Source organism: Talpa occidentalis, unplaced genomic scaffold (assembly GCF_014898055.3).
Source record: "Talpa occidentalis isolate TD23 unplaced genomic scaffold, MPIMG_talOcc4v2.1 talOcc4.17, whole genome shotgun sequence".
Taxonomy (NCBI): domain Eukaryota; kingdom Metazoa; phylum Chordata; class Mammalia; order Eulipotyphla; family Talpidae; genus Talpa; species Talpa occidentalis.
The window spans coordinates 55,673,383-55,698,392 of NW_023601754.1; the positions used below are offsets into that span (position 1 = coordinate 55,673,383).

The 25,010-nt window shown below is 51.6% G+C and overlaps 1 protein-coding gene across 3 annotated transcripts; it reads right to left on the reverse strand.

Annotated features, from left to right (window-relative positions):
* Window positions 1-408: 408 nt before the first annotated feature.
* POLA2 (DNA polymerase alpha 2, accessory subunit) lies at window positions 409-24,670 on the reverse strand. 3 transcript variants are annotated; one of them, XM_037517586.2, is made up of 18 exons: window positions 24,537-24,669; window positions 22,559-22,683; window positions 21,414-21,505; window positions 21,183-21,240; window positions 17,258-17,364; window positions 14,444-14,637; window positions 13,795-13,883; window positions 12,034-12,189; window positions 11,462-11,524; window positions 10,710-10,752; window positions 8,224-8,348; window positions 7,583-7,621; window positions 6,232-6,305; window positions 3,196-3,304; window positions 2,810-2,916; window positions 1,941-2,000; window positions 1,603-1,729; window positions 409-887 (listed from the first exon to the last, which is right to left on the reverse strand). In XM_037517586.2, the coding sequence occupies exons 1-18, from the start codon at window positions 24,613-24,615 to the stop codon at window positions 738-740; spliced, it is 1,797 nt and encodes a 598-aa protein (XP_037373483.1). In that variant the 5' UTR covers window positions 24,616-24,669; the 3' UTR covers window positions 409-737. The 3 variants fall into 3 exon arrangements, with proteins under 3 accessions (XP_037373483.1, XP_037373484.1, XP_037373486.1); XM_037517587.2 differs by lacking the exon at window positions 24,537-24,669 and adding an exon at window positions 23,813-24,111; XM_037517589.2 differs by lacking the exon at window positions 12,034-12,189 and having other exon boundaries at window positions 24,537-24,670.
* Between the last annotated feature and the right edge of the window lie 340 nt (window positions 24,671-25,010).

The window sequence follows — 25,010 nt, forward strand, 5'->3', positions numbered from 1 at the left end:
AAACCCACTCCCTGGCCATCAGCCAGCACCAGCTTTGGCCCAGAAGCCAAGACACGGGGGCAGGGGACATGGTGGGGGCTGCAGGTGCACCCCAAGTGGCTGTGCTAGTTGGCTGGCTGGCACGGGGAGCCAGCCGGCACAGCTCCGTGGGGCCGCCCCCTCCAGATGGAGAGGTCAGGCCAGGACCGCGGCACGACATGGGGCCACGCTGGGAGGGCCAGGCACACTGCCAGTTGCTGGCTCTGCAGCCCGGCTCCGTGGCAGGAGCCCAGCACCCCACTCAGCACAGGGGCTTCGGGAGTGGCCGAGGCGGGAGGGTACCAAGGCTGGACAGAAACCAGGTGACAGGCGCTCTGGCCCTCCCTCTGCGTGCAGGTCAGGAGGCAACGTCTTCTGTCCACCACCAGACCAGGAGCCAGGAGATGCCACCAGACGGGACAGACGAGGTCAGGAATTTATTTTTGTTTCTCCAAAAGTTGGTTGTGTATGTGACTCATGCGGAAAGTCACAGAGCGTGCTGGCCTTTTCTGAGCATGCTGCCTCCACAGCCAGTTCAGCCTGGACTGTGCGCGCCCAGGAGAAACGAAGGCCTTCTTCCAGAGCAGCTCAGCCTGGAGTCGCGTCTGGGACACAGGTCTCCCCGCAGGCTGCCGTCTCCACCCCCTGACGCAGCTGGGGTCTGTCACAGCCACCCCCAGGCTCTTGGGGGAGCTGGAAAAGGGCCAAAAGCCCTGGGTTCAGATCCTGACCACCTGGGCTGTGACACAGGGGCTCCGCCGCCCCTCCCCATCCACCGGCTGCCTCCGGAAGTAGAGCCGGCCGAAGGTGCCTCCCACTTGCCCTTTGGTGAGGCGCCCGGGATTCACACAGACACAGCCGAGGACATCCTGGGGGAAGGAAAGAAAACTGTGGGTCTGGACAGGAACTGACATGACAAATTTGGAATCACCTCAGACCCCAGAGAGGACCTTAGAAAATGGAAATAAAGGCAACCAACACCTTCAGTCAAGTATGTTGCTGTTGATAAACTCAATTCCTTTCGAGTCCCTGAAATAGACTCACGAAGGGGACTTGGCGGGGTGACATCAGCTCCCAAACTTAGAGACAAACTACCTTCTGAGGGGGAACTGGCTCTGGTTTGGCAAGAGGGTTCTGACTGGGTGGGTCCCCAGAAAGGAACCCAATCCCCAGGCGGCAGATAGAGCGGTCTAAGGGCTTTTTCTGAGATGCCCAGATGAGTCCACCTGAGGGGACACATAAGAATTCAGAGGGGCCAGGCAGGAAGACGTGTGACCTGGCCCTCAGGTGACTGTGATTGTGCCCCACCTGAGCACCGTCTGAGGAGGCTCTACTGGCCGCTGGGCTCTCAGGCTGGGCTGACCCAGCCCATGCTGGGGTGTGTGTGTGGCAGGGGGAAGGGGGTGAGAGGGCCATGGAAATGCTGTTTACTCAAGCATTTTACTAATATATTTGTTTCCTCCTCCGCCACCTGACAAAGGCGGCGACCAACACACCTGCAGACCCCTGAGGAGTGAGTGCCGTGGTCTAGAAGGGTAAAGGCTGATTCTGGTGTTTCTGGAAAAAACCAGGGTTCAAACCTACCTTCACAAAGTATCTCAGCTCTGATGGGACAATAAAGACATCTGGGGTGACGGGCAGCTGTGCATAGGCATAGAAATTCTCGTAGTCTATGGCGACGTCTTCCTGGGGAGGGTAGAGTGGGTAGTAGCTACAGGGATAGAGAAAAACAGTCAGCAGCAGCTGATCTGGGGATCCCTTCCCAGACCTCCCCTGTTTTCGCAGAGTGCCCCTTCCTTTTCTCATGGTTTCTCAGGGTGCAGGTCCCTGGCGGGGGCCTGGGGAAGGCTCTCCTGCCTAATCGGCCAGCTGGGACCCCAAATAGTCTACTTGTGGTCAGTTATTCCAGCGCGTGAGCTCACCTCCTCTGAGTCAGGATGTGCTTGAGTATTCGGCTGAATCTGTCTGAAGTTCCAGAAGAACTGCGGAGGGAAGAGGGGAAATGGAACTCAGAACCTTTTCCCCCCCGCTCCTGTTTCCCTCTGGGGAATACTTGAGGAGTCAACAAACTAGAGGGCCTGGGAAGGGACAGGTCGGGAAACGATCAATGCCTGGCGAGGCACAGTGACAAGGACACCCGGGAAGGCTCAAGACCCACCCGCACCGCACCCGCTCTGCTCGTCAGGGCAGCAGGAGGCTGGGCCGGGAAGAGAGCACGCGGGAGAGCAGCAGGTGAGGTCGGCACCGGCGAGGCGAGCATGCCATGGGGTGGCCCTGCGCCTCAGACCTCAGCGAGCAAGCACACACCCAGCTCAGTGAACACACACGCGCTTGTCTTCCCGCCCGGCAGCAGAGATGAGGAACTGGACGGCTGGGCTGACACTAACGGATTTGGCAGCCCGATTCCCTGCAGAGCGACAGGCTGTCTGGCGTAAGAGAAACCCCTTCGCAGTGAATTCACAGCTCACCCCCACAGGCAGGGGCAGGGGTGCCCACCTGTGCAGGTCAGTGAGGGGAGGGGAAGGAAAGCAGATGAACCTCCCTCCGCGCCCCGACTGAATTAAGCGAAAAGCCAGAGTGGCTGAGCTTCCTTGGGTCCCAAACACGGCAGAGACAGCCAGCTGCTCCCCTGGGGCCCAGGGGACCTCGACCAGCTGAAAGGTGAGATACAAAGCGCAGCTCGAGGGACTCCTCAATCACGAATTTGCCGAGCAGCCCCCAGGTTTTCTGGCAAGGGAAGGACGGGGTCAGGGCAGCCGTCCTGCCTGCTGGGCCAGAACAGGCTTCTTACCTGCTGATCTCCTCGGCCCCCATGTGGAACAGCAGATCCGTGGATGTCAGGCCAAAGATCACCCCGTTTATGGAGAGGCTGCAGGGCTCGGACACGAACTGCACTCGCTAAGAGGAGAAGGGGCCGAGACACCTTTGTACACCAAAGTCAGAAACTTCTTCCCTGAGAAGGCCGGGGGTGGGGTGGAGGTGGGGGGGTGTCTCCCAGCAGCAGCAGTTCTGGGGATCCCCCTTCCTTCCCAGACAATTTATGCAAATTACAAACACATACATCTGCCTGTTAGGAAGACTCAGGCTGTTCGACAGGACCTTGACAGATGGTCCTCCCTCCAGAGCTGGGCCGCCCAGGTGCCCTCCCTCCCACTGCCCGGTGGGGGGCTCGGGTACCTTCCTGTCCCCCGGAAGCAGGTCGGAGTAGGCGAAAGGTGGCTGCGGGTACACAGGCTCGTGGTGCACGTCTCTCAACGAGGGGACGAAGACGAGGTGGGAGCCAGAGCTATGTTGTCAAGAAATAACCAGAAGAGGGAGAGCAAATGAGCGCAGCGAAGCTGGAGCGGCCGGATGACAGAGCGCAAGCGTCAGCGACGTGACCCTCCCTGCAGGGCAGAGCCTGCAAAGGGAACTTTTGAAGGGAAGGGACACTGGCGCCAAAGGTGAGCTGCTCTCGTTGCCTACCATCCAGACCTGGTCACCCTGGACACTTTCTCTTTGTCTGTGATGTTCCCCTGGAGACAGGTGGGGCCGACTCTTCGGGAGGAAAAGGGCTGAGGAGAATAAGATCTAGAAAATGTAGGAAGGCAAGGACTTGACCGAAGAACCAGAGCCTCAGAGGCAGAGCTGAGATGGGAGTTAGGACACGCACAGAAGGGAACAGATGCGACATCCACACAGTCACTCGAGGGTGGTCCTTCCCGGGCGAGCCTGGCGTGCTAAGCAGATGGGACAGCACCCCCGTGGCTAGATTGAGCTGAAACACGAAGAACAAAACCGGCGGCATGGTTGGGACAAGGAGAGGCGCGTCTTTGGAGGGGTGGGGACTGGCTTCTCTCCCACCAGCCCTCCCTTCACAGGGGGAAGCGATGCCCTTGGTTTTCATTCCCTCCCAGACTGTCTTGCAAAAGTGAAAGTATTTCATAGCAACGGTGAGCACGTAGCTGGCAGATGTGTCCTTTGATGGAAGGAGACAGGAGAATCTCTAGGGTTACGCTATATAAGTGAAGAAAAAACCCTTGAACTCTAGGGGTCAACTGTTTATCCTCCCTAGTCCTACAAAAGGGGAAAGGAAAAAAAACCCGTTGCCTTGGTTCCCTGGGCTGACCTTGGCAGAGGGGCCTATTAAAAACCAAACAGGCGTCAAGTGTGACTTTGGGAGCATGTTTAAAATTCACCAAGGGCTCTCACTTTCAGCTCCGTCTCCTACTTAAATGTGTGGCCTTTCCAGATTCAGGTACAGCTCAGGGCCCCTCACATGGGACAAGGGTGTTGTGCCTATTGTCACACCTGTCACTTGTTTGTCCTGCCTGCTCAAAGTTCGAACTAGAGACTTCTGCAGCAGCAAATCAAAGCCTTGAGACCAAAGGTACTTTGCAGATTAGTGATGACCCCTGCAACACAGAGAAGTTCACTGTGTCCAAGTCCACCAGCTTGGGCGCTGGAGTCCGGCAGCTGGGCCGGGGGAACTTAAATGGGACAATCCATGCTTGGATCCCAAGGGCTCAGGGTCCATGAAGGACACAAAGGGCGGAGCAGCAGCTGATTGCTGCCAAGAGACGGGTGGCTCTATGCGGAGAAGGCGCTGGAGGAGGGAGAGTTAAGGAGGAAATAATCCTCCTGCTCTTGGTTATAGACTGGCTGTCGGGGGGAGGGATCTGAAAAATTCCAACTATGCTCAGCATTGCACAACTTCATACATCATGGTGGGAGGGTCCTCACAGCATGAGAGCTCTCGCTGGGCTCCCGGGAGGGAGGAGGTGCTTCCGCACTGGCTCTGGTTTTTGCTGATAAATCAGCCAAGTCTCCGCATTTCTGATCTCTCAGGAATAAGGAGAAAGCCTCCCAATGAGGATGGTTTATATACTATTTTGGGCAGGGTGGGGCCGTACCTCTCTCCCGTGGCACACACTGGCTGCAGATGAAAGTGCCTGGCGGTGCCGGCCGGGTGCTGCCACAGTAACAAAGCCTGCTTTGTTCTTTGTTTGTGCCACTGCTGTCAATACCACACAGGGTGAGAAACCAAAAACACAGCCCAAACTCAAATGGAAATCACCCAGCCAGCACCAGGCACTGCTCACAGTCCTGCCACCCCCGAGGAGCCTGCTCAAACACCAGCCTTGCGCCTGTTTCGTGGAGGTTCACCCCCAAGGAGCTCTGGGCACCTCCCAGGTCTGATGAACTCGGTCAGGGTCAGGACAAACCTGGAGGCCAGAGGGGAGGCACCTGTACTACTTTCACTGGCATGAGGGAGGAGAGCAGACCCAGCTGCAGGTGGTGTTGGCACCGAGACCCCGACTCTGGGGTGAGTGTGGGGTGCTCCTTCCCAGCCTGCAGTGCCTCCCACACTGGCCTACACTGCTGGTACCAGAGGTAGTATTACAACTAATCGATTCTGGGATCAGTTCTCATGGCCACAGGCGGAAGATCACCATGTCGTCTTGAAAACAACCTTTGTTACAGACTTGTTTTTAAAAGCTTAACCCTAGGAATGTTTGCTTTTTATGAGCTCAGCTACAGGCAAGCAAATCCCCAGAGATCTGTCACCTCCACTGATTCTTCCAAACTCAGGCCCTGGGGACAAGGGATAGGGAGTGAGGGTGTCAACTTCCTGAACAACTTTTTACTTCCAGCTTTAGACTTCCTGGAATAGTGACTTTCCTCTCAGATAAGCACCGGCCATCACTCGTCACCACCATGACCTCTCACAGTTCCTCCCCAGGGTCGGTGGCGAGGATTCAAGGCCCCACCCTGCCTGAGCGTTTCTGCGCTGCCTGCTCTAGGCACTGGCAGCGCCTACGAAACGAAACGTGGGGAAACACTGACTCGGGGGAGGGACTTGGGCTCACCCCAAAACAATCACTCATACAACGGGAGGCTTAGGGCCTCTCGGGATTTCGTGTGTAAGTCATCAAACACTTCTCAGAATTGCACTGGGAAGATTCCCACGGAACAGGAGTTTATACAAAAGGGAGCGAGAGAGGAAGAACAGGCCAGGGAAGAGAGAGTCTACGCAGGCTTCTCTCGAGTGTGTTGACCTTAGCGTTGTACATAGATGCTGCTTGGCGTCTGTGCACTTGAGTTCAAGAGCGAGTTCTATCTGATCTGTGTAGTTCAAAAGGACGAAGGGAGGAACTGCCATTACTTTTGAACAGTTGCGTTGCGTAATGGGCCATGCCGGAGACACCTCAGCAGCTGAGCATGCGTCCTCACCTCCGGGTCCCTTCGATGACTGTCCGCAGACACTGCTTGAAAACATCTTCAAAAGGGCTTGTCAGTAGGCAGTTCTGTGAGAGAAGGAGACAGACTGAGTGTGGAGGGTGGACGTGTGGCGCCTGCTCACTTACTGAGCACTTGTTAACCAACCCTTCTTGCCAGGGGCTGAAGGAGAGGCACAGGTGGGAAGATGCCATCTCTTTCTTGAGGAGCTGAGTATAGCTGGGGGCAGAAGAGATGGGGGAAGAAACAACCCTCAGGAATGTAAGCTGAGAGAAAGACTGAAGGTTGGGCCTCCCTGGTGACGAAAGGGGTTAAGACGCAACCTATGAAGCTATCTGCAGCCACTGCAGCATGATTCGATCCCCGGCCAGGGAAACACCCACACAGTGCAGCAGACCCCTCCTGTCTCCCCGCTGCTCCCCTCAGCAGTGTCTTTCAGTGGACCTGCATGTTCTGCTCCCCACCCTGTCTCCGGTGAATCCTCTCACCCCCCACACCTCTGGCTTGTACTCCAGTTCTTATGTGCATAAATAAATAAATCTTTTTTTTTTTTTTTAAAAAAAGAAGAGGGCCTCTCCGGTGGCGCAGCGGTTGAGCGCTGGGTTGTGAAGCTGCCCGCAGCCTCTGCAGTGCCGGTTCGATCGCTGGGCGAGGGTCCACATGGTGCGCAGACCTCTCCTGCCGCACCCACTGCTCCCCTCAGCAGTGTACTTCATCTGTCTGCCTGTTCTGCTCCCTGCTCTGGCTCTGGTGAATTCTCTCACCCTCTCGCACTTCTGACTGTACCCAGTGCTTGTATAAATAAATAAATCAAAAAAAAAAAAAAAAAAAAAAAAAGATTGAAGGGAAGAATACTTTGAAGTCTCTGCGGCGAGTATGGCGCAATTCCTGAGGCAAGGGGTCGGCGGCACCTGCTTGCAGCTACAGGGTGGCTGGGGAAGGGCCATTTGTAAAGCAAGCACTGAAGGACAGTGACACATGGGCTATGGAGCAGAGGGCAGCAGCCAGGTAAGGTACTCCCACCAACGGGTGACACAGGTACCCTGCCCTGTGCCCTTTTGTGCCCAGCACCAACCATCACCAAGACATCAGACTCCTAAATTTCTGTTTCCCTTCCAACTTCCAAACAGCATAGCTAGCATTCTGGTGAAACGAAGCCGTCAAATTCAATGTCTTTTATAAAAAATTGCCTGCTACGATATTTTCTGGCTAGCCCCAGGGGTTAACTGGGGCTTGTTAGGTTTGTTACAGATGCAGAAGAAACTCCAAAAGCTGAAAACCACAGGGAGGGCACATGAGGGCCCCTACACAGTGCCCCACTCCCACACCAACCCCAGTCACCTACCTCAACCTGTTCGTGCTTAGCATCCAGGAAAGGTCCGAACTGCAAGCAGGTCCAGGGAGAAGGGTGGGGAACAAAGGCACCAAAAGAACAAATCAGTCATGTGAGCCCCTGAGCACCTTCACCTCTCCCAGCACTTGTCTCCCCTGGGGCCCACCTGTCCCCCTGTGGGTGTGTGCGGAGCCTGAGGCGTTAGCAGATGGGGCAAGGGCACTGCCCACTGTCTGAGGCAGCGGATATGAACCAGGGAGGGAAGGGGCCATAGGACCCCAAGCCAGGGCATCATCTCATATAATTCTGCGTTTCTTTCTGAATTTCTCAGTCTAGCAAGGGAAATCTACTGTCACGCAGGAATACTTCCAGCTTTAAAAGGAGATCAGTTCGGAAGCTGGAGTAAGGAGCCAGAGCCAAGAATACCATGACATCAGGGAAGTCACAGAACACCAGGCATTTGAATTCGGTGAAGGCCTGTGGGTCATGCACACCTTCCCAAAATTGTAGACAAAGAATTAAGAAATATTTTTAAGAAGGAGGAATCTGACATGCTTCCTGAAAATTGAGACCCTCCTCAACCTTCCCCAAGGCTGCCGTCCCCGTCTCCCACTGGCACCTCCCCAGGGAAGCTGCCCGAGCAGGCCTCCTACCAGAATGCAGACATCTGGCCGGTCGTGGTTGATGGTGGCGATCAGGTCGAGCAGGGGCTCGTAGGTGATGCTGTCAGACGTGGTGTAAGGCCCGCAGGCCATCAGGACCATGTTTTGCTCAAAATCTGAAACAGGAAGGATTGAAAGGCATTGAGTGGCAGAGACCAGGACAGGGAGAAAAAGAAAAGGTAGGGAGAAATGCCATGGAATCCACTTGATCAAGAATCTCCTAGGTGTGCAACTCAGGGAATCCAAGACTGAAAGACGCCACCCCGACCGAAGACCACTGCAGCGGGGGCAGACAAGCAGTGCACGTGAGGGACAGGGGGAGTGGCAGCCAGGAGACGGCTGATGGAGGCAGGGTGTGCTTCCACGGCTCCCTCCCCCCAACTTCTGTCTTATTATGCTAAAATAAACAGAACATAAAATTTAACATTATGAACACGGACATTCAATGGTAGTGAAATGATTTATAGTGTTGTGGAACCCTCACTACCACCCGTCTCGAACTCATTTCCTCTTGTAAAACTGAAAGACAGGGCAGGCCGGGGTGCCAGCAGCTCTGCTTCGTGGCCTGCTTCTGGGGCTGCCCTTTCCCTCACAGCATCTGCCTCCTGCTGCGTAACCAGCCCTGTCTGCAAAAGGCAGTCCAGGTGGGACCAAGAATCGCCATCCTTCCCCGGCAAAGGGGCAGACGGGTGACCCCATTCGAGCCATTTACACTCTCCTGAGTTCTGGAACCTCGAGGTGAACCACCCAAGGCTGCAGCTGACCTACGCCAGCAGAGGTGACTGGGTGAGACAGCGGGGAAACTGCTGCTACCTGGAGGCCCTTCTCCTGGTTCAAGCCTGGTCTTCCAGCCACCTGGAGAGCCTGTGAGGCACCAGGATTTCCCCTTCCATATTCTCTTTAAGTTCACCTGTACCAGTTTCTGTGTCGTGTTGCTGTAGCAGTAACATGAAAAGATCCCTGACTTCTAAACAGCTGTATTAATTTCCAGCTGCTGCTATGATGAACCACCACCTTTATGACACTGTTGAAGGTTCGAAGTCTGAAAACCAAGTTGTTGGCAGTGCTGGCCTCCTCTGGAGCCTCTATGGGAGAGGGTGCTTCCTCGCCTTCCTAAGCTTCTCATCAGAGGCCGCCTGCAATCCCTGGCTCATGGTCCCTCCTCCATCTGGAAAGCCAGTGAGCAGCATGACAATTTCAACCTCCAGCTCTGAGCGCTGCCCTCCCTTTCACGAACTTGTCATTACACTGGGCCCACCTGGATAATCTGGGACACTGGCCCCTCTATCTCAGCCTTAACTCAATTGCACCTGCAAACTTCCTCTGCCATATAAAATAACATCCACAGGCTCAGGGGTGGGAGAGGGCATTATTCACCCACCAGAGTGCTAATACCATGAACTGAGAGAATTCAAAGGAAGGGCACGTTTTGTGGAGTGCTGAGCCAGGGGCAAAGTTAAATTAGGTTCTGAGGAGTCCACAGGCAGGAGATATAAACACAGGCGTAAGTAGAAATTGGTGGGTGGGCAAGGCCAGGGCCTGCCTGTGTCTCCTCCCATGTCGCCTCACTCAAGACCTTGAGTACAAAACGTCTGCTAACAGCCTACTCAACTGCTTCCAAAGCCCGTCCTGGCATAGTTCAGGCTCTGGGCATCTCTGCCATGTCAACTTCTCATTTCCCAAAGTCCATCTGATACCACCACCACGATTCTCGCTGCCATAAAAACATTTTCTGATTGAAAGTGCGATGTCAATTCCTAACTTCCACTGTTAGTTGGAGGTGGTGTCCAAGAATGACCTCGCGCACTATTAGTGAGATGGGGTGTAGGCAATACACAGTGCCAGCCACCTCACTGCTAATCCTTAAATGTCTTCTGACTTGCTTACAAATATACTGTGAATTATTGTGAAGCAAATTTGTTAATATTTCTTTTTGTCTTTTCCCATCTGGATTAGTTACCAAGTAACTTTAGACTTTCTTGGAAATTCATCTAAGTTTCTGCAACCTTTTTTATTCAGGAAAAAAAGCACAGCACAGAGCTCCTATGTGTGCACTGTTCACCCAGAGTTCCCATTTTTACCTAATTCTGGTACATTCATCACAACAACTTCTGTAGGTTAATTCCTGACTTTATCTGTAGGTTCCAGAATGCAGTGCAGAAAACCACACACAACACTTTAAAAATGGCTGTTTTTCCTTTTTTTCAACGTAACCTTCAAATATCTGTTAAACATTTTTCTAAACCATAGACCTGTGTACTCAGAACCCAGGTTCTGAGCAGCACTGAGCAGCTCGCAAGGCCCAGCTCCTGGCTTCCTGTCACAAGAGGCCTGTGAGTCCACCAGTCCGCCTGCTGTCAGCCTTGGTGCCCAGACAGCACCTTCTCGGGACCTGGGGAACCTCAGGCACTCCTGGGCCTAGTCCGCTTGCCCACCAGCCTCACTGCTGGCTAAACAATGTCTGAACCCAAGCTTACCTCCGTCTTCTTCGGTGGGTTGATAAAATGGAAGTGGCACACCCTTAAAAACAGAAGAGAAGCTAAACTGAGGCCTTGTCTTTGGTAAGGGAAGGGGGTGGGCACCAGAGGGATATGTTTGCAGGTGTGTGTGGGAGAGTGGTGGGTGAGGAGCCAGGTAGAGGGGAGGTAATACTTAGAGCTAAACCCCCACAGAGCTGATGGCACCTGCTGTTTCTCTACGCTGCTCAGCACAGAAAGGAAACCCAGGTAATGGAAGGTCACACATAAACTCAAGATACCCAGCAAAGAGGGAGTAAGACAGGTGCCTGAAGCCCCAGTGTTTACCCTGGCTAGGATGGGGGCAGGGTCTCTGCCACTTTTCCTTGCATCCTGTGAAAATGTGTGTGGATTACTGCCTTGCCCAGGGACAGGAAAACCATGGCTGATAGGTCAAACCTAGCCACCACCCATTTTTGTAAATGGAGCTCTACTGCAGTGCTGGCTTACGGGGTGACAGTGGCTGCTTTTGTGCCGAAGTGACAGCTGAGTCACTGTGGCAGCGACCATGTAGCTGACAATGCAGTGCCTAAAACATTTACTGTCTGGCCCTTTACAGGGACTAGCAGACCAGTCCCACTCCGTACAGAGAATTGGAACCAAACAAACAGGTTCTTTAAGAGGACAGTCTCCAGGTCAGACAGAGCTGCACGTACAGGGCCTGCAGCAAACCAGGAGGGAGCTGGGGTTGGGGGGGGGGGGTCCCTTGGTACCTCGTAGAGTTTGGTGGCAATAAACTTTCTACCAGTGGTGTTGATTCCTTCCATAATTACAACCTGAGAGACAAGAAACAAAACAAGATTGAATGCAAAACGGGAGACAAAATGAGGCTGTCATACATTCCTCTGATGTAGTTAAAAGCATTGTCCAGCTACTCTCATTTTGTAACTGCAAACTTGGGATATTTTTCTAGAAGACAAATTAAGTATTAGGAATAATAATTATGCTCCAGAAGGATGACCTAATTTTCACAATGACCCTATGAGGTAAGGACTATTATTTCCATTTTACAGATGTGGACACCCTGGCTTGGAGGGGTTAATAATATGACCATGATCAACACCTTGTGGAGTGGGGCTGGGGTTTGAATCCAGATGGCCAGATACTAGCAGAGAAGGAGAACTAGCACCCCAGTTCCCTGGACCTGGGCTCTGGTCACACCTGCATGAAGCCCAAAGCAAGGGGCAGCTGGCCAGAGACGTCGTGCTTGTTCCTGGAGCCACAGCCCACACCCACTACGGAGTAAGCAGCCTGCCTTGCCCGGCCCGGACACCTCCAATCTCACCTGCCCAGGAAACAGAGAATATTCCTTGAGCTCAGATAAATCCACTGGTATTTGAGCACCGGAGGAATGTTCCCGGTCTCCCTCAAGGATCACTGACTTGCTGTTTAGCTTCCCATTGCTGTCACAGCCGATCTGGCCCAGCAGCGTGACGGGCTCCTATGGAAGGCGAGAGAAGCAGGAGCTCCACATCTGAGGTCGAAGAGCGACTAGCTAAGTGAACCCCAAAGGACAGCCAACATTTCTTTGGTGGGACATCCTCATGACCTGGAAGTGACCACAGTACCACCACTGGTCCTCAGGGGTAGAACTCCTAACAGGCGTACATTTTGCCCACCCACCCAATGCTTGAGCTCCTCTAAGGGCCACCAAAACTTGAGCACCCTGAGTGAAGGAGAGTTTACCTCCTCACCCCTTCAACTCTGGATCACTGTAATTGTTAGCAAGAGCTCCTGGTGACTGGGCTTTTGGAAAACCAGGCACTGCTCTAAAGGCTAACCTGTACTGATTGGCTCCTTCATTCCTCTCAACGCCTGCTGGTGGATACTATTATTGTACCCAGTGTATAGATGAGAAAAACAAGCAGCAGAGAAGCTCAATTACTTAGTCAAGGTCAACAGTGGGTGAAGCCTGGGTTTGAGCTCCAGAAATTTGGCTCCAGAGCCATATTCTGAACCACATACTAGACTGTCTCTTAACAAGAAGTTCTTCATTACAGCTGAAATTCCTCTCCCTGTGCTTCCTCTGTCCTGTTCCCACTTCTGGGGGCAAACCGAGAAAGTCGAATCTTTCCCCACAAGATAGTGCATCCACTCCACTCTTCTTCCCAATTCCTCTGAAAGTTCCTTCTAGGATATGGTTCTGCATGTCTTCCCCAACTGGTCATTCGCCCCTGAATGCAAATGTATGACAGAGGTGCCTTAAAGAATCTTCTAGGGGCCTCCCCTAATGGCGTAGGCAGTTGAGCGCAGTGCTGTGAAGCTGTCCGCAGCCTCTGAAGCACCGGTTCGATCCCAACCAGCTGGGCGAGGGTCCCGCATGGTGTGGCAGACCTCTCCTGTTGCGCCCACTGCTCCCCTCAGCAGTGTATTTCATCAGTCTGCCTGTTCTGTTCCCCGCTCTGTCTCTGGTGAATCCTCTCACCCTCCCGTACATCTGGCCTATACCCTAGTTCTTGTATAAATAAATAAATCTTAAAAAAAAAAAAAAAAAAAAAAAAGAGGGGCCTCCCTTGGTGGCGCAGCGGTTGAGCACTGGGCTGCGAGGCTGCCCACAGCCTCTGCAGCGCCAGTTCGTTCCTCGGCCATGGGCGAGGGTCCCACCAAAAAAAAAAAAAAAGAATCTTCTAGAACACATCTCCCCTTAGATTAAAAAATGCTCTGGCACATATGCCAGACTAAAGCACGCTGTGAGGATACTATATGCAGTGGTTGGCCCGTAAGGGCAGAAACCACACCAGGGTGGCTGTGCATCCCTGTTTCTGGAAGTTCTATCCTTGCTTGTGCTCACATCCTGCAACTTCAATGTTTCAATTTAGAAGAAACCTCCAGAGGGCTACCTGCCTTATCACTTCAGCCTCGCTTACGTGCAAGACCCTGATGCAGGCATAAAGAAAACATGTCTCTGGTCACAAAAGCTGAAGTCTTTCTTCAGAAGAACCCATTTTGCTAAATCCCATCAAGGCAGATGTTTTAATCAGAATGTTAGAGAAGGCTGTCTTTTCACCAGCGATTAAAACACAGTATTCAGTTAGGAAGCTCTGACCTGTGCTGGGGATTGGACAGGTGTAAATGCCTCGATCTTGTAATGTTCCTTGAGGTCACTGCCAAGTTCTTCTATTTTACAGGTCAGAACTGAAATCCCAGAGAGGAAAGTGTTATGTTTAAGACATTTCATTGGACAAGAAGACAAGATACAGCACACTGTCACCTATTAAAATCAGCTGTTCTACACAAGCAGGAAAAGGGCCTTACACATCCAGCCAACTCACACTTTCTGAAGCCCCAGTAGTTTTCCCTGTTTGGTTGCTGCATCTTGCTTTCACTGGGCCCCAGGAGGTCACATGGCACAATTCCTCAGCCCCCACCTTCCTTTACTCAGCAAGGGTCAAGGGCGGCCCAGCCAACAGGGAGCCTTCCACACGTCACAAGGAAAGAGCCATAAAAGTATTTTACTTTAATTGGCTTCCTGTACTGGGAAATGGTTATGTGCTTCTTCTTTAGCAAAGCGATGACTTGGGAATGTCACCTTGTGGCCTGCACCAACAGGGGCACCCAGAGGACACCCACTAACTTATCTATTCTATGGAATCCTGGGAATTTGTTCTACCAGCCTCGCTGAGTCTTTATTACTTACACTAAACCCTTCCAGGTGGTTTTATATTCTCCAAAATTTCAAAGGGAAAAACAATCACCTTCTCGAATGTCTTGGAGCTTCTGAAACATTGATTTGTAGCTCTGAGTTAATGACTCTGGATACCCCAAGACCTTCAGGCTGATATTACCGGCACCTCCTCTCCCGGACCAAGAAACGCCCTGGGCTGAGCCAAAGGAGGTAACCACTTCTCCTCGGTTATTTCTCGAGTTGTATTTCTGAGAGGGAGTAGCACTAATTGGAAGCAAAACAGATCGACATTACAGTGTTCATATTCAACAGCAGAGCAGTAAGATGAGGACACCTTCAAGTGGGGACTGGAGATACTGTCACTGACAAAACCTCAAGCTTGACTCACATTTTATGAATCTAATCAGCTTGAGGGGTTAGACACACAGACCTATCTGGAACTCCAGGAATGAGGGGCTGAGGAATACCAAACGTGTTAGAGAAGCTTGGCGACAGAAGCATATTTTAAAAGGCTGTCATTCCGTTGGCTTAAAACTAAAAAAAGTAAAACAAATTTCCAAACTATAAATTAGTTAAAAGGCAAGCTTCAAGTCATTAATTTCCGTTTCTTTTTTTTTTTTAGTGCATTTGTTTTTTTTTTTTTTAAAGATTGATTGATTTATATAAGAACCAGGGTATAGTCCAGATGCACAGGAGGGTGAGAGAATTCACCAGAGACAGAGCAGGGAACAGAACAAGCAGACTGATGAAATACACTGCTGAGGGGAGCAGTGGATGCGATAGGAGAGGTCTGCAACGCCATGTGGGACCCTCACCGGCCGCCTGGGATTGAACCGGTGCTGCAGAGACTACAGACAGCTTCACAGCGCGGCTTTCAACCACCTGTACCACCAGGCGAGGACCTCCTTTTCTTTCTTAGCAATTTTTTTCATCGATCAGATTCCCATCAGAGCTCGGAACTAACAGCTGCTGTGCATATATGTAACATCTCACAAAAGAGTTCACAAAATAAAACGAAGTTAGGTGAGGCTAACCAGCGTCCCCCCGTGTCCACGAAGGTGGAGATGTATGTGATCAACTTGGCTTGTGGGTGGACACACATTCCAATCCTCAAGGCTCGACCAGCAAGATCTCCCATTTCCACTCACACCTTCCAGGACACACAGGGCTACCGGTCTGCTCAGATTAGAGTGGCTTTAACCCTTTTGAATTTAACCCACAGAGAGGTCTGTTTACAACAGGTTTCATTTAATGCACCGAAACTCTGCAGAAACCAGTTTTATGTGCGCACCATTGTAATTGGTGCCATCATTTCTTCTTTCCACAGAGAGAAAATGAGCTCAACTAATTATCTCGATCTCAGTGCTGTCTCTACCTGAATAATTTAGAAGTTACTTTCATATATTACAAAACCAGTTTCTGATGTCAGCTTTATTAGCGTGCATTAAAAGATGACTAGGCAGTCAGTGTATGGCTGGCTTTTCCAACTCCTCCCCGCGAAGCTGCTGGGGACAGCCACCCCAGCCCGCCTTCACTATAGCCAGATGCTCATCCAGGTCAGCCACAAACCGACTACCAGCTTTCAAAGGCTGGCTCCTGGGCCTCCACAGTTGCGCAGTAGGTTGAGCGCAGCACTGTGAAGCTGTCCGCAGCCTCTGCAGTGCCGGTTCGATTCCTGGCCAGCCAGGGAGATTTCCACATGGCGTGGCAGACCTCTCCTGTCTCGCCCGCTGCTCCCCTCAGCAGTATATTTCAGTCCATCTGCCTGTTCTGCTCCCCGCTCTGTCTTGGTGAATCCTCTCACCCTCCTGCGCCTCTGGCCTGTACCTGAGCTCTTGTATGAAAATAAACAAATCTTTAAAAAAAAAACAAAAAAACACAAAGGCTGGCTCCTCAGAGAATGCAGGTGCTGTACCAGTGCTGGCACACCCATGAGAACCATCTCCACACATCAAGTCTCAAAGACACCCTAGTAAGTTTAAAAAGCTCACTTCCAAAACAGCTCGAGAACTCCCCAAAGTGGTGGTGGGCCACCATGCGTTTAAGGGGACCCATGGACCCAAGGCCATGGCTGCAGAACTTCCACTGCCTCCCTCATAAAGTGCGAGCTGAAAGGGCTCAAGTTTGCTTGGCTCGAAGTGACCCGAAGCCGGGGAGTGACTCTGGGCAGCAGCATTTCCCACAGCGGCTGACAGGACTGCTCCTCCCCCTGATGGGGCAGCAGGTAAAAACCTTTCTTCTACTCAGCAGGGCCCTCGCCTCTGGAATTCTCTAGTAGAAGACATGTCATTTACGGATTTCAAAAAATCACATGTGATCTTTGTGGATTTATGTGCAGAGGGGGCAGCGGGAATAAAATACCAATTAAGTCTGTGTGCATTCAGTGACAACAAAATGCTTAGAAACTAGTTGTAACCTGAGTGAGGTACAATAAACAGGTTACACAACATTAGGAACAAAGATATGTGCTTTTCTTTCTAAAAAATAAGTACTTCAGATTTTAAAAAAGAAAAGAAACCCAACAACATGCAAACTAAAAGAGCAGGTGGAAACCTACTTGCCTCCACTGGCAAGTCTGTGAGACTCCCAGGCCTCTGAATAGACAGGTTGTTTGCAGTAGAAGTATCAGTTCCCGATCTAGGAAACGAGCCCCAGAAAAGTGGGTGGAAAGTGAGTTTCCTTAATTACCGTAAGAAACAGTAATTTTCCACACAGGAAGAGAAGGCAGGGAGGGCAGAGAGCAAGGGCTTTCGGCCAGTTCTCGGCAGGGCTGTGTGTCCACCCACTTTCAAAAGGCCACTTTGTCGAGTGAGCGTCCACCTGGACAACCACAGAAAGGGAGTCGGGCCTGCTTTTTGGCAGCCAAATGGATTATGGTCCCTACCTTGGAGAGAAACTTGACGGCGAGAGGAGCTGATGGGGGCTCCGAGCAGACGCTCTTCTTTTTGTCAGGGGGGTCTCTGGGGTGGCGACAGCTCGCTTTTGAGAACCCTAGAAATGAGAAAAAACAAACACATCAGAGTCTCAGTCGCCCTAGGCCCAACTTGCTGACTACATGCAGTTAGTTCCTCAGGAAGAAGGGTGTCCGGGCAGGACAGGGGCTCTCTCTTAAGGCCCATCTTCCAAGCATGAGCCGTAGAGGAATCCCCAGTGACTGGAAGCCAGTGTTCATCAGAGCACTGCCCCTATTTTGAAGGCAAGTATGAAAAAGTGCCAACATTTCCCAAAAAGGGTGGCAGGCAGCAGGCCATCATCAGTTCTGTCAAATCTTTCAGATTCACCGCTTTCTTTACCCACCTCTCTGCTCTAGAAGATGTAGTTTCGCTACATGAAGACTTGACTTGTATGGACACATTTTCCAGAGAAGAGTCAGGGCCACAGTGCTGCTTATTTCGGCAGGGTTGAGCACAGCTTGTCACAACTGAGGAGGGGGTGGCTGCAGACAGGTAACTGGGTTGCGCGCACCACTGTGGCAGTGTGCAGGACACCTCATGGGTGGTGGTGTGGCCAATTTTGTTTCTGGTTTTTGTTTATCAGTAAGAATCTGAAGCCATGCCCAGAATGGAGGCTGCAGCCCAGCCCAGAGCTCTACTGTTCCCCGAGGCCTGGGATGACTGACTGTGACAGTGAAGACAAAAGCCTGGCCAACCAAGGGTTTCCCTGCCCTTGGGCTCCTCCTGGCTGCTACTGAAGTTACATCACCCAGGAGGCCTGCCGGGGACAGCTGACTGCGGGACTGGGACAGGAGCAGACATGGGAATGGAGTCTCTACAAAGATTAAGTAGCTAGAAACTAGAATTTAATGTCACTACCCCCTTTTAGGATAACCAGTGAAAAAATATTCCTATTATTTTACTATCTTTCCAAGTAAAAAAAAAATAAATTCAAACAGTTATAATCTTAGTTTAAACATAATCCTTTAAGTACTCTGTATTTTGATTTTTTGCTTTATGTTAATTATGAGCATTTTCCTACAGAGTCTTTATCCTTTTTAGTAGCTGTGTTGACTGAAGCAATAATTCACATCATTCTTCTCTGTTGAGTTATGTTGGAGGCTTACAGCTTTTGTTGTAAATAATGCTGAGCTGCCCATCTTCATGCATTAAAGCTTTTCCCATAAATTGGATTATTTCCATGTAAGAGATTTTTTTTAAAGATTTATTTTTATCTATACAAGAGCTGGGGTACAGGCTAGAGGCGCGGGAGGGTGAGAGGATTCACCAGAGACAGAGTGGGGAGCAGAACAGGCAGACGGACCGAAATACACTGCTGAGGGGAGCAGCGGGCGAGGCAGGAGAGGTCTGCCGGGCAATGTGGGAATCTCCCTGGCCTCTGGGAATCGAGCCGGTGCTGCAGAGGCTGCGGACAGCTTCACAGCGCTTTCTCAACCCTCTGCGCCACCAGGGAGGCCCAACGGAAGAGATTCTTACTAGGGAGAATTATTGGGTCAAAGGATGGAAAAGATTTTGCTATATCTTCTCAAACTAGTTCTCCCAAACGCTCCTCTACTCTACAGTAGGCTACAGAGCTCGAGGGCCAGAGGACAGTTTCCCTAGGAAGACAGCGTCTCCCAGCACGGTGAGATGACGGTACTGGGGAACACCGGAGTCTTGGGGCACTCATCCTCAGTCTTTGTGGAGAAACCTGACCATGTCAACAAACCAGCTCCAGTTAAGGCTTCTCAGGGATCCGCTCGCTCGGACCAAGCTCCGGGACTCACTCCTACCTCTCAGTTCCTGCTCATTCGCTTGTGATGAGAACTAAATCACTGAGGGCACCTTACCCTCCTGCCCCGAAATCCAATCCCAAACAAGGATGCCAGGTTATTCATTTGCTAGAAATATAAAGCTGAGGACATGCAAACTTCAGTGCTCAGGCTACTGCCCGAGGCTGGCACTGTGTGGCACTCTGACCTGCGCCATGCCGCGCCGCTGTGTGGCCTAACCACGAGGGGCAGTCTCCACGGGATGGCGCTGCTCTGAGCATTGTACATGCAGCCCAGGCCCACCCTGGGTCTCCTCCGAGGTCAGACACATACTTCAAATAGTCTGCTTCTTTCAACTTAACTCACTACACTGTATTCCCCTAGTCAAAACTTTAATTCATAGTGCCTCCCCGGTGGCGCAGCGGTTGAGCGCTGGGTTGCGAAGCTGCCCACAGCCTCTGCAGCGCCGGTTCAATCCCCGGCTGCTCCCCGGCCACCGGAGGAGGGTCCCACATGGTGCGCAGACTTCTCCTGCCGCCTGCTGCTCCCCTCAGCAGTGTACTTCGGTCCTTCTGCCTGCTCTGCTCCCGCTCTGGCTCTGGTGAATTCTCTCACCCTCCCGTGCTTCTGACTGTACCCAGTGCTTGTGTAAATAAATAAAAAATAAATCTTAAAAAAAAAAGTCTTAAAAAAAAACAACTTTAATTCATAATTGAGCCTCCTAAAAACTTTTGTAGCAGGAATGGGGCGTCATCAACCTGGTATTTCAGTCCCTGGAAGGGTATAAACTTCAATAGTAAATTAAGTACATTTGCATTTGACGCAGGCATCTGTCTACAGAGAATTGGGTTACCATGAGTTAGTCCCCAAGAACATGATCAACTCTTGAACTACAGACAAATCTGGTTATCTCCTGGATCTGTGAAGCTGTGACTCAGGTCAATAGTGTGGTGGCCCCTGCTGTTGTATGATCCTACCTAGGGAGGCAACCAAGGCTCTTGCAGAAGGCACTGCAGTGTATGTGTATGTTTCTGTGGTCGGGGGTGCATATGGGGGGCCAGATTCCGGAAGGAGGTACTGGTGGACAAATAAGATGTGGAGAGTGAGAGAAAAGTAAGATTCAAGGAGGTCTCTAAAATTCTTGGCCTGAGCAAACAGAACGGTCCCTTTACTGAGACATGGACTCGAGGAAAGGACCATTTTTTGGTAGTGGGTTGGGGGTGGGTGAGGATATCAAATGTTGTTATAATCTCTTCAACTTCAATAAGCTAAAGAAAATCTCATGATTTCCTTAATATTATTTGCACTGGTACTGCGATAGCAACTTTACAAGTCACATTTCTAGAGTTCTTGCTTCTATAAACACACCTAAACTACTAAATTACAATGTAATTTACTTTGGAGGCTCATTCCATGACTATGGATTTCCGCAAATTTATCTTGTATGAAGAGTAGTATGATTATGGAATATACTGCATTGGGCCTGGTGCTCTCCACATTCACTTTATCTTCAAGCCCTGAGGCAGGAGATGTTATCCCTGGGCTGTGAGGCTCTGAAGCCCACCTAGTTTGTACACCCGCCGCCCTTTCCCCGGTGTCCAGTACAGTGCTTGGCACAGTGTAGCTGCTCAGTAAATGAAGTAATGAATTCTGATTTTAAAGGTAAGGAGGCTGCAGCTCAAAGAAAAGGACTCACCCGTGTCACCTAGGGCTTCTGACTCAGGCTTTGCAGGCGACGCTTTTCCACTGCTCTGTTCTACCTCTCACGGGGTAGAGCACAAGACCTGGATCGATTATTCAACTCTAGTTACCTCCACTTGATACAAAACTATGCAACCATTCAAAAGTGTAAATATGGTGAAATTATACATAAAACTTTTATCATATGCTAACTGAAAAAAGCAGGAGACCTGAATGTTCACAAGGACCCACAGGTAAAAACACCCATGAACATGTCGGGAAGGAAGATGAGTAAGTGAAAACAAAGAGGGTGATGTGAGTGGGCAATTCTCTTCCTCAGCACTTCAGATGTCATGATGTTTTGGGAAGGAAGAGAAAGTGCTACTTGCGGGATCTGTGGATCATTTCCGCAGTGTACACTCACCTTGGAGGGTGTGGCGTAAGAATTCAGAAGGGTCTCCTCTTCTTCTTCCACTTCAATTCTAAGACTTGGTTAAGAAATATCATAATAAACTTCCACCCAAAATCTTAGGCAAGGGTTGATTTAAAAAAATTCTGAATGTTAGATACTTTTACTATTTCTTTTTAAATGACACATGCAACTGTAGGCAAATTATAAAATGCAACAGGTAAAGACCCCAGCAGAAAAGGATACAGCTCTTGAATGGAAACTATGTCTCTAGCTCCAGCATGCCCACTATCCTTCCAGGCACTGTGCGAGGCTTTGGATAATCTTTTGCTCAGAAACTGAGGAATTAAAGATAATGAATATGTTATCCCATGATCAAGTAATAGAGGGGGCATTTTTCCACAGTCGTGAGGTAATAACAGGCATTTGGTGTATAATCAAAGACATACAACCCTCACAGTAGGAATTAAGAAGGTGCTTCATAGACTAAAAATGAAGATTTGTCCTGGGGTTGTTTCTCTATACCATAACAATTCTTTTTTTAAAAAGATTTATTTATTTATGCATACAAGAACTGGGGTACAGGTCAAAGGTGTGGGTGGTGAGAGGATTCACCGGAGACAGAGTGGAAAACAGAACAGGCAGATTGACCGAAGTACACTGCTGAAGGGAGCAGCGGGCAAGTCGGGAGAGGTCTGCAGTGCCATATGGGTTGCTCCCTGGCGGGCCCTGGGCAGAGGCTGCGGTGCGGACAGCTTCATAGATTGAATCTTAACCCCTTGCGCCACCAGGGAGGCCCTACACCATAACAATTCTAATAACACCAATTATTTATTAAGACCTACCGCCTGCTGGGCATAGTTTTAGGTGACTAATATCTATTCTCATTTAATTCTTACAACAACCATTAAAAAAATAAAGATTGGGCCTCCCTGGTGGTGCTAGGGGTTAAGTACTGCACTACGAAGCAATCTGCAGCCTATGCAGTACGAGTTAGATCCCCGGCCAGCCAGGGAGAAACCCACATGGCGCAGCAGACCTCTCCTGTCTTGCCTGCTGCTCCCCTCAGCAGTGTATTTCGGCCAGTCTGCCTGTTCTGCTCCCCACTCTGTCTCTGGTGGATCCTCTCACCCCCCCACATCTCTGGCCTGTGCCCCCCTCCCCCAGCTCTTGTGTGCATAAATAAATAAATCTTTAAAAAAAAAAAAGATTATTAGAATCACCAATAGAGGAGTAAAACAAGACTCAAGAGACACTAAATGTTTGCCCACGCTCACAATGGGACTGGAATCCAAATCCAATTCCAAAGACCATACTCTGCAATATACCACGTGTCCCTACAGAGCAGAAGTGGAAATTACATTATTAGTTTCCTCATATTTTGTTCTTACCTCATGCTCAAAAGAGTTCAGGGTGTCTGAGGTAAGACAAGCTTTATTTTTGCGGGTGCAGAAGGCTATAAGTTCGCCTACCATTCCCTCCTCATTCTGTCCATACAGAACACACAGCTCTACCACTGCAGGAAGGAAAATTGGACAAGTGAGCACTTTATTTCTTGCAGCTTTCATGTTGAAAGTAAAAATAATCCTCTACTTAGTCCACTAATATTTACTCAGTGCCTACTAAGGCCAGGCTTGGTTCTAGAAGCCAGCACAACAGAGAAGAAACACAACAGAGAAGAATCCTTGTCTCCACAAAGTTCACTATTAAGGGGAGACAGAAAATAAGTAAATCAAATATGTAATAGATTATGTTACAGTATGCTCTGTAGAAAAACAAGGCCAAGAGAGGGATCAGGGGCTTGGGGGTAGGGGAAGTTGGTGGTTCTAAGCAGGCGAGCATTCAGGCAAAGATCCTGAGGTAGAAGCAAGATCAGCCAGCCCCTGGGCTGGAGTGCAGGGAGGAAGGAGACAGGGGGGCGGCGCAAGTTGCTGGCCACTGCAACTCCCTCAGCAGTACTCTGGGTTGGCACGTCACTAGAGGGTCTGAGCAGAACAGTAACCTGAGGAGAGACCCATGACCATGAGGACTGCGGCAACATCTAGGTGACAGGAGGTGGTGGCTTGGGACAAGGTGGTGGCAGTGGGGCAGGTGAACAGTGGTTGGGCTCTGGATATACCCTGAAGGTGAGGTCAGTGGGATTTGCTGACTGGATGTGGGGTGTGGAGAAAGGTGTCAAGGATGATGTTGTTAGCCCAAACACCTGGGAGGGGATCCCTGCAGGTCAGCCTGGGGATTGGAAATTTGGAAATGCCAGTGAGAGATCTAATTAGAGATGTCAAGCAGGCAGCTGGACAGGCCAGCCTGCAGTTCAGCTCAGAGGTCTGGCCTAAGATACACATTTGGGGATCATCAGAAATAAGGGGGCTGTAAAGCCACAAGGCCACCAGGACTCAGGACAAGTATGAATCTGCAAAGTCTGAGAAGGGGTGACAAGGGAGGCAGAACAACTAAGAGTCTTGTCTACGAAGCTGAGAGAAAAACATGTTTTAAAGAGGCCACGATGAACGACGCCAATTGCTGTTGCTAATTCAGACAAGGACTGAGAACTTTCCACCGGATGTAGCCAGATAAACGATGTTAATGACCAGAAGAGCAGTTTCCCGGGGGAGGTGGGAGGGGGACGTGGGGATGAAAAAACTTACTGAAATGGGTCTAAGGAGGAGAAATGTGAAGAAAGCAGATACAGACGCGGCGTCACGGCGCTTTGCTGCACTTGGGAAGGAGAGAAGTGAAGTGGGACGTGGCGCTGACAGGGCATTTTAAAGGTGAGAATAAGAACCACACTTGATGCTGTTAAGGGAAAAATCTTACGAAAAGAAAAATAAAAAAAAAAACATAAGAGGCGAGAATGACTGCAGTGACGAGCTCAGGCAGGAAAGGAGACTGTAGGGGAGAGCCTGCTCTTGCTAAGAATGTGGGAAACCGAATCATCGCCACAGGCGAGAAGGCGGGGGCCACGGCAGCCCCCCGCAGGCGTAACGGCGGTGACAGCTTCTACTCTCCTTGCTGAGCGGGGATCCAAGCGGCACCCTGTGCGCATTTCGAAGCCCGGACAACCCGAACCCTAAGTCTGACTCCTCATCTCACAAGCTCCGAGACCCCGAGCACCAGGCTGGGGAAACCCGGCCGCGCGCGGGCCGGTGCTGGGGGGCCGGGGGCGCGGGCCGGAGCTGGGGCGGGGGGCGCGGGCCGGTGCTGGGGGCGGGGGGCGCGGGCCGGAGCTGGGGGGCGGGGGCGCGGGCCGGAGCTGGGGGGCGGGGGCGCGGGCCGGTGCTGGGGGGCCGGGGGCGCGGGCCGGTGCTGGGGGCGGGGGGCGCGGGCCGGTGCTGGGGGGCGCGGGCCGCGACTGGGGGGCGCGGGACTCACATTTCTCAACCAGCGCCTCCTCGCAGTCTAGGCCGAAGATCTGCAGCTCCTCCAGCAGGAGCTGGGCGGACGCGCTCATGGTGACCGGGGCGGGGGTCGGGGCCGCGGCCGGGCCCACCCAGCTCCGCCCTGAGCCCGGGAGCCCCACGGGCGCGAGCGCGGGGAGCAGGAGCTTCCTCGGACGCTCTCCCCGGCCGGGCCGGGGCGGGGAGCGGCCGAAAGGCCCAGGGCCTCCGGGGTCAGCAGGCCCCTGCCGTCAGTCACGAGAAACACCTCTAAAAACGTGCCGGAGGACCCGCTCCACGACCGCCGGGGCAGAAATCCCAAGAAGTGGCTCTCGGGAGCGCCCCGCTTCCCGAACGCCACCACAGGCTCCGGAGGGGCCGGCGTAGGCGCCCACAACCGGGGAAAAACCCGCCAAAAGGTTTGTGCGCGGCGCGCACGCGCGAGACCCGGGTTGACCCCGCCCCTTCC